Source organism: Solanum tuberosum, unplaced genomic scaffold, assembly GCF_000226075.1.
Source record: "Solanum tuberosum cultivar DM 1-3 516 R44 unplaced genomic scaffold, SolTub_3.0 scf00058, whole genome shotgun sequence".
NCBI lineage: Eukaryota > Viridiplantae > Streptophyta > Magnoliopsida > Solanales > Solanaceae > Solanum > Solanum tuberosum.
In genome coordinates, this window is record NW_006238982.1 from 621561 (window position 1) to 630749 (window position 9189).

General features: G+C 35.5%; 1 protein-coding gene across 1 annotated transcript in view; it reads left to right on the forward strand.

Annotated features, from left to right (window-relative positions):
• Positions 1-2702, forward strand: part of LOC102581714 (uncharacterized) — a 6361-nt gene extending 3659 nt beyond the window's left edge. Inside the window, exon 3 of the mRNA XM_006344474.2 lies at positions 2241-2702. Within this exon, the coding sequence (XP_006344536.1) occupies positions 2241-2484 (244 nt within the window). The 3' untranslated portion in view covers positions 2485-2702. The remainder of the gene's footprint in view (positions 1-2240) is intronic.
• The last annotated feature ends 6487 nt before the right edge of the window (positions 2703-9189 follow it).

Here is a 9189-nt window from a genome sequence, read left to right on the forward strand (position 1 = left end):
TGTAAGACGGAGGAGGGGGGGGGGGGGGGAGGGTGTTGACTGCAAAAAGATAAATTAAAAAACAAACTAGCTACTGAAGATCACTTTTCATTAACCTTCAAAATCCAAATAGTATCCTGTATTTGTGGGTTCTCATAAGAACTACAAAGATGAGTTCGTGCTCTTGTTATTTGTGATACAATGTACCCTATTAAAGGAATCAAATTGTAGGAATCTGATAGTCTCCATTTCCAATCTTAACAGAACTAGAAATGTGTGTGTCAGACTATTCCTCAAGTGTGTTTCACTGACACTAGTCAGCTATCAAAGTCATGCTTTACAACTAGCGGTTACGCCTTGTATTGTATTTACTTAGCCATTCCTGAAGTTTCACCCTTCCAAGTGGTAGTGCTCATTAGTGACCCTTTCTAGTTTAAGTTTGACTGAAGGACAACAACATTTAGATAATTTCCAAGCAGCCTTGCTGACTAACCACCAAAACTTATAGGGGGTATTGCTTTGCTAAATCTGTTTCCAAGGCTACTTAAGTGTGTTGTTCTGTGTACTATACTATAGAGTGTAACAAGACTTTACTGTAAAGATTCCATCCGTTTTTCCCTTCTAACATAGGATGTCCTTCTTATCTAAGCATGTATGTTAGGCTCCTAATTGTTGAATCAAACTGCAGGTTCTTTCCAATTCTCAATCATTGCAGTTTCTTCTTATAATTATGTGCTAGCTGTAACTTGAGTAGTAATTCGATACAGAGGCTTCCTCGTTGGCAGCCAAAGTAAAAAGAATGGGATAACTCCATTTGAGAGGTGTATGGCCCAACCAAGAGTCACAGCAAAAGCTAATCTTCCTTCCATCTCCCAGCTTGAAATATGATTTGCCTATAGTCATCCCAAAAAGTCCTGATTCTTTTCCATATAGAGAATGCATAGGGAAGCAAAGCAACTTTGTTATTCCATTAATCATGCTTGCCGTCTTTGCTTTCGATGACATTTCTCCACAATGTACCATTTCAAATCTCTAACCCCAAGGCCTCCATATCGTTTCCCCTTCAACACTGTATCTGAATTAACAAGAACGAAAGATTTCTTGTCTCTAATTCCTTTGCTATTGGAAGTGTCTTTGAATGTTGCCAATAATCTTTGAAATAGAAGCAGGTATAGGGAATAACATAGTGTTAAGTACGAGTGTAGCACGCTGTTTATGAGGACTAATATTCCACCAATGGAGAGATGTTGCCTTTTCCGTTTAGACAACTTTCTTTCACATTTTTCAAAAATACCATCCCATATGGAAATTGATGTGTGTTTATGCACCAAAGGTAGTCCCAAATAAGTAGAAGATAGCGTTCCAATAGTGCACCCAAGAATACCTGCTAACAGTTGAAGATATGAACCTCATTTACTGGAAAGAGCTGGCTCTTATACATATTTATGTGGAGTCCAGTGACTGCCCCAAAAAGCAACAGAATAAGTCTAAAGATAGTGCATCTATTCTTCTTCAGCTTTACTTAAAAGCAGTGATCCTTCTGCATAAAGGATGTGAGAACTTGCAAGTCCAACTTGACCCTTTAAGTCTGTTGAATGGCCCCTAATCCAGCTTTGTTCTATTGCACAGTGAAGCATGTTGCTTCTAGTTTCCTTTTTCCTTATTATTGAAATCATAATTATAGTACCAGAAGCTCTGAAGTTCTCCAATAGTTGATTTGTCATTGAGAAAGTTCCTCGTGTAGTTTTTGTTATTGTAGAACAGCTTTAACTGCACACTGCAGTAGTTGAACACTACTGTCTTAATTTCACCCTTCCTCTTTCCTCTTAGTTCGGTAGAATGGAAAAGTTTTCTTGTAGTCAATTTCTTTGTATCGGTGTGTATGAAAGCCGGTAAGTGGATGTGGACAGCTTTCTGAATTGGGGTTGTATTTGATAGATTCATGTATCTGTTCAGCCTCTTGTTCCTTTCATGTATTTATTTATTTCTATTTTTTGTGTGGCTCCAAAATTGAGGGAGTTAACTGAAACCCCAATATACTTATGTAACACATAGCCAAATGATGTGAACAAAATCTTGCTGACGGAGACGTAATTTTGTTGAGTATGCTTAGAGTTGTAGTGCCATAATAAAATACTGAATTGTGATACTTCCTCCAGTTTAAAGACCACTTGGTTCAGCTTGTTTTTCTACTTACCTGTATTTGATATCCTGATGGATGCTTAAATAGACTAATTTAGATGATGACATTGTTTTTGCAGAACAAATATATATGTCAATCCACCAGTTGCTCCTCCTCTAGTTGGTGGATATGGATATGGCTATGGTATTCCATTCTATGGTGGATGGGGATGGTCACCTTTCTCGTTCTTCGCACCAGGGCCTGGTGTTGCCGTTGGCATTGGAGGTGGATTCGATACACTGGTGCTCTTCTTGGTTCTTGGTGCTGTTGCTTCTTTTCTTAGGAGGGTGCTTGGGAAATCAAGAGATGAAGATGAGTACTAGTACATGTTCATCCAAATATAGTTTTGTACAAGTGACTGGCAGTGTCATCTGGCCATAGAGTATATAATTAACCTTATGTTCGTGCTTACCAAAATTAAAATTATGTATTATTTGAAACTGTCCAAGTGATATTGGAACTCTACTTATTTTACCATATGTTTATATGGTACATGAAAAAATGGAGTTGGAGATTTAAAATGAAACAAGGTTGAGTTGAAGTGCCAAAATGAAATTTTGAGACAAGTTAAAAGAGTTGTATATGTGTTACGCTTAATATTTATATATTGTAATATGAGGCCTTAAATATAGAGAAAATTTTAGAAATATACAGTTACTTAATTTACATTTTTTGTAAAAATATTGCCCAGAACTTGCATTACAAACTTTTAGCCCATGACACAATTCGTTATACAATATTATACATTTGATATACAGTAATATACAATTTTCTTTATTTTATTTCGGGCTAACCCATCGGTGGCCACCTAAATTTGGCACGATTATTCACTTAGACACCTTAACTAGGCTTTGTTCATTTTAGACACCTCATGTCATGCCCAACTGTGTCATTTTGACACTTTCTCGACAATCTGCCAAATTTGTAAGGTGTGTGTAACACACTCGCTGATGACGTGTCAAAGTGACGAATTAAATAAAGACACGTGGCATATATATATATATATATAAATTATTAAATAATGAATCTTGAGTAGGAAAAAAACTACCAATGACTCATTGACATGTGGCATTTCTTTAACTAAATAATTTTAAATAAAAAGAAAATTATACCCACACCACCCCCAAATTGTCTTCTCTACTACCCACCCCCACCTCAAACCCCAACCCCTCTCTCTCACTCAGATTTTCTTCTCTCCACCCACCACCACCCTCGACCCTCCCCCACCCTTTTATTTTTGTTTCTTTTTTGCTGGATTTCTGGGTCAATGCAAGTCAAAATTTGGTTCTTTGGTACATAAATATGGAGTCCCAAACTTTCTACTAAAATTATATAGCTTATCTATTTGATTTGGACTTTTTCTGTGATTATGATGTGAGAAGGCATACAAATGGATTGGAACGCTAAAATTGTTTGTTGTGAATGTAGGATTTGATAATTGAAAATATGATTTCTTGCCATTTCTGAGTGTTTTTTTCTTCTTGAAATTTATGTTGATTTTCTCAAATTATTTTGAGGAGGAAGAAGGACAACAAAATAAGTGAAAGTATTTAAGCTTAAAATTTATGGGCGCTAAGAATTCACTTTTGTTTGTGACATCGTCAAATTTATTTCACCATGGAAAGAGTTTAAGCTTGGAAAATGGTAGCCAAAAAATGGGGAAGAAGAGGAAGAAAAAAATAATTAAAATTTGGTAAAATGAGGCTCTCACGCGCGTCTAGTGAGTGTATCACACTTGCTATGCCATCTCAGCAGAAAGTGTCAAATTGACATAGTTGGGCGTGACATGAGGTGTCTAAAATGAACAAAGCCTAGTTAAGGTGTCTAAGTGAAAAATCGTGCCAAATTTAGGGGGCCACTGATGGGTTAGGCCTTTTATTTCTTACAAAAATGTTTTGAAACTTGATATTATAGTATCATACAAAATGGAAAAGGGCCTAATATACCCATGTATTATTAGAAATAGTTTAATATACCCCTTGTTATATTTTCGGGTTAAATATATTCCGCCAGTTGTACTTTAGTTTCAAATATACCCCTCGCATTATAGTTTGATACAAATTTATCCTTAAATTTAACGAAGTAATACATGTTAAGTTTAGAATCAAATGATCAGTCCTCAATTTTAAACACCCAATTAGTTAGAAGCTCACCCATTTAACCCCGATCTCAATTTGGTACAATATCATGTTTCTTCTACTCGAATAGTATAATTTCACGGATAGGACTTACTATATTTTCAGTTTCAAAGAATGGATATTATTCTTTGGGTGTCAACTTATCACCATTCACCGATCAATAGATTCATGGAAGAAGTTTACACTAGCAATATTTCAAGGTAAAATTGTATAAAATAGCAAATTATTAATTTAAATTAAATGTTATAACCATAGTTTCATTTAATTCTAATCCGTAGCAAACACTTTGCCATTCGCCTTTCCCCCCAGATATCTCGCTCGCCACTCTCCCTTTATACAAACACAAATGTATAAATTGTGTTTGTGTTTGTATAAAACGAGAGAAAACTGTATATACAAATACATATCTCTTCTTCCTATACACTTGTAATTATACATTACAAATCTTACCCTGCCCAGTTCTCTTTTATCTTTCTTTCTTTCTCGCTTTATACAAACACAGATTATACAAAATACAATGTATAATTTGTGTTTGTATAAAGCGAGAGAGAGATTTGATATACAAATACAACTATTTTAACTCTATTCACTTGTATATGAATTCAAATTTTATGTAGATATACAAACACAAAGAACATATACATATACAAATGCAATTTTCATAGACACAGACGCCCGATTTATACAAATCGCTGCGATTTATACAAATCAGATGCCTGCAATTTATACAAATCAAAGTTGTCTGCGATTTTTATACAGATTTGATGCTCCATAGCAAACATAAAATTTGCTATGAAGCGCAATTATACAAACTATAACTATATCATACAAATATGATTTTTTTGCTTGCTAAACCTAAAATTTACTCAAGGTTCATCTGCCTAGCTCTAAAATGGAAAGAAAACATAGGTTGATCAGGGTTAAATAAGTGAGTTTTAAAAAAAAATTGGATGTTCAAAATTGAAGGGGAGGGGGTCATTTGAATCTCAACTTGACAAGTGTCCCTTCATTAAAATTAAGGATAAATTTGTACCGAACTATAATCGAAGAGTACATTTGAATAGAAATATAACTGGAAAGGCAGATTTAGATCAAAAGTATAACAAAGGTATATTTATACTATTTCTAATAATATAGGAATATATTTGACCCATATTATAAGAGGTATTTATGCACTCATATACAATAATATATAATATTATTCATTATTATATAAGAAAAGGATATTGTCTTCTTCCTTGAATTCACGCATCAGATTCATTAAAACACACTTCAAAAACTACACCAAATCACCCCAATTTTATTTTAGTCTCCTCAAATATGATCATTTTTGTGTGGGCGTCCGTTAAGACCTTATTAATGGCGTGAGTTGGAACCGAGGGGAAAATGTCCACTTTTTCAAGTTCAAACAAGGCCGAGAGCGGGAATGACCAAATTTACCATTCTACGTGTGCTATAGTCCATGGATTTTTGGTGATACCTGATCCCGACGGGTTTTTGGCCAAAAATTTTAGACCTGATTAATGGTGTGATTTGGTCCCGAGGGTAAACATACATATTTTCAAGTTCAAACGAGGCCTAGAGAGGGAATGACGAAATTAACCATTTTATGTGTGCAATAGTTGATGTATTTTTGGTGACACGTGATCCCGATGGATTTATGGCCGAAATTATGTGTGACCGTCCGTTAAGACCTTATTAATGGTATGAGTTGGTCCTGAGAGGCAAACATTCTCATTTTCAAGTTCAAACGAGGCCCAGAGCGGGAATGACCAAATTTAGCGTTTTATGTGTGCTATAGTCCATGAATTTTTGGTGATATGTGATCCCGACGAGTTTTTGGCCAAATTTTTTTGTTGGTGTCTGTTAATACCCTATTAATTGCGTGAGTTGTTCCCGAGGGGCAAACATCTGCATTTGTTTAAACGAGCCCCAGAGCGGAGAGATCAAATTAACCGTTCCACGTGTGCAATAGTCCATAAATTTTTGGTGATACATGATCCTGACGAGTTTTTGATTGAATTTTTTTTGGTGTCCGTTAAGACCTTATTAATGGCGTGAATTGGTCACGAGGGATAAACTTCTGCATTTTCAAGTTCAAGCGAGGCTCAGAGCCGGAATAACCAATTTTACTATTTTATGTGTGCTATAGTCCATGGATTTTTGGTGATACGTGATCTCCACAGGTTTTTGGTCGAATTTTTTGTGGGCGTCCGTTAAAACTTATTAATGGCGTGAGTTTGTCCAGAGGGGAAAACGTTTGCATTTTCAAGTTCAAACGATGCCCAGAGCAGGAATGACCAAATTTACCGTTTTACGTGTGCTATAGTCCATGAATTTTTGGTAATACGTTATCCAGATGGATTTTTGGCCAAATTTTTTTATGGGCGTCTGTTACGACCTTATTCATGGTGTGAGTTAGTGCCAAAGGGCAAATGTCTGCATTTTCAAATTCAAACGAGGCCTAGAGCGGGAGTGACCAAATTTACCATTTTACGTGTACTATAGTCCATTGATTTTTGGTGATACATGATCCTGATGGTTTTTTGGCTGAAATTTTTTGTGGGAGTCTGTTAAGACCTTATTAATGGCGTGAGTTAGTCTCGAGGGGTAAACGTTCGTATTTTCAAGTTCAAACGAGGCCCAGAGCGGGCATGACCAAATTTACCCTTTTACATATGCTATAGTCCATGGATTTTTGTTGATACGTGATCTCGATGGGTTTTTGGCCGAAATATTTTGTGGGCGTCCATTAAGACAGGATTTATGGATTGAGTTGGTACCGAGGGGCAAATGTCTGCATTTTCAAGTTCAAACGTGTAACACCTCGGATTCCAAAAAGGGTAGAATTGCAGCTTTTTTAAGGATCTGGTGCCAGTCACGACGAAGCTACCCACGGCCCGTGGACTGACATACGGTCCATGAGTTGCTTCGTGGGTGGCAGTCCAAAGGTTTTCCAAAATGTCAAGTTCCAATACTTTTTCGCGGTATACCAGGACGGTCTGTCGACCTATGTACGAATCGTAGGTAGGTTTCGTAGGTGAGTCCCAGACTTAGAAAAATTTTAGAAGTCAAAATTGAGACCCACGACAGGGAATATGTAACCCGTAAGTGGACCCACGGACCTAAAGTCATGGTCTCTGAACTCCATTGATGACTAACTAGTACGGTCTGTTGTTTGACCAACGGATCGTAGGTTGTGCCCTCGACGGGAGTCGACAGTTATTTTTTTGAGGACTTTTAGGTCATTTCCTAATTATTCTAGCCTAATACTTTGTTGTTTTACCCTCTATTAGGAACCCTATATAAACGCTTTAACCCCCAAACCTCACCCAAAAATCAATTCATTCTCTCAAATTCTCAAAAGAAGAACAAGTCTTCCTCTCCAAATATTTCTCTCTCTAGAAGTTGAAAAAGAAATCTAGGGTTTCAAGATCAAGCCTCCTAATCCTCCATTACTTTCAAGTTTTTGACATTAAGGTATGATAGTCTTCATCCATGGAGCCCTTCCCTCCATGGAGTTCCTAAATTCTTCAATTTACAGAGTTAGAAATCCCTAATTGAATAAGGGTTTTCTTCCATGTCATGGGTTCTTTTCAATGTTGATTTATTTGATTGTTTTATGAACTATTATGCATGAATTGAGTTATATTCCATGATTTTAAGATGAATCCCTATGAACCCATGCATACCCCATGTTTTCCAAGCTATGATGATATAATGTGGGTTTTGAACTATGAAAGATGAGTTTATGAAATTATGCATGTTCTTATGAAATTGATGTAAATGTTTTAAGGATGCTTTGAGAGTGAAGTATCAATGTTGTTGTTGTTGTGTTGTGAAAGGAATTCTCATATATACATGAAAACATGATTGGGAAAGGACTTTCTCACATAAAGGATTCTTAGGGTTGAAAGGTTTTCTCAACTAAACTTTGAATCAAGATTTAAGGAGCTATTCTAATGAAACCTAGCTTGGATTGGTTGCTTAATTGTACCTTTCCATGGATGATATATGACTTAGCTTGGATTGGAAATATGACGTATCCTTCCATGGATAATAAAGACAAGTATGTAATAATGACCATTCAGTGGGATTCTCTTAGCACCGCAAGGATATTGAGATGGAAGCTCTCCCGTTAGTAGAGGTCGGGTTTTTAGTTGCAATCTCCTTATCCATTAACTATTTCAAAACTTGTCAAATAGAGAATTCAATTTTCGAATAAAATAATATTGTTTGTTGACATCCCATTTGGTGTCAACACTGTTAATTTGAATTAATGAAGCTACTCGTTTATTCAGAGATTTAATTTTGTTTCAAATTTTGAAATTATATTTGGCGATTATTTTGAATTAGTGCTTGTTTAATCAAATTGCTCTGCTAAAATAATAATATATTATTGGAAATATAGTGTTTGTTTAATCAAAATCTTTTTATATTTCTTAAATTTCGTATTAAGTCAAATTACATCATATAAATTAGTAATTATATTACCATGATAATTTGTCATATGGTTCACATTGAAACTTTACAAACTTTCTTGAACCAAACAACATATTAAATCAGTCCTACTTCATTAGTTTTATTTACACACTTCACGTGAACTTGTACTGTTGTCTTCTTTCATCATTCATAAAGCTTTGTATTCACTTGAGTGTACAATTGGAAAAAAAAAATCTGAGCGTAGATTATATAGGTAGAGGTTGTGTCAAGATAGTAAACTTTGATTTGCACATCAACGGGATTCTAGGTTTACACTATTGTCCAAACTAAAAGTTCTCATCAAGCTCTAAAGGAAATCCTTGAAATCCAAGGGAACTAGATTAGGTACCATATCGGTGATCCGAACCAGTATAAAAACATTGTGTCTTCCTTTATATTTTGTATTTT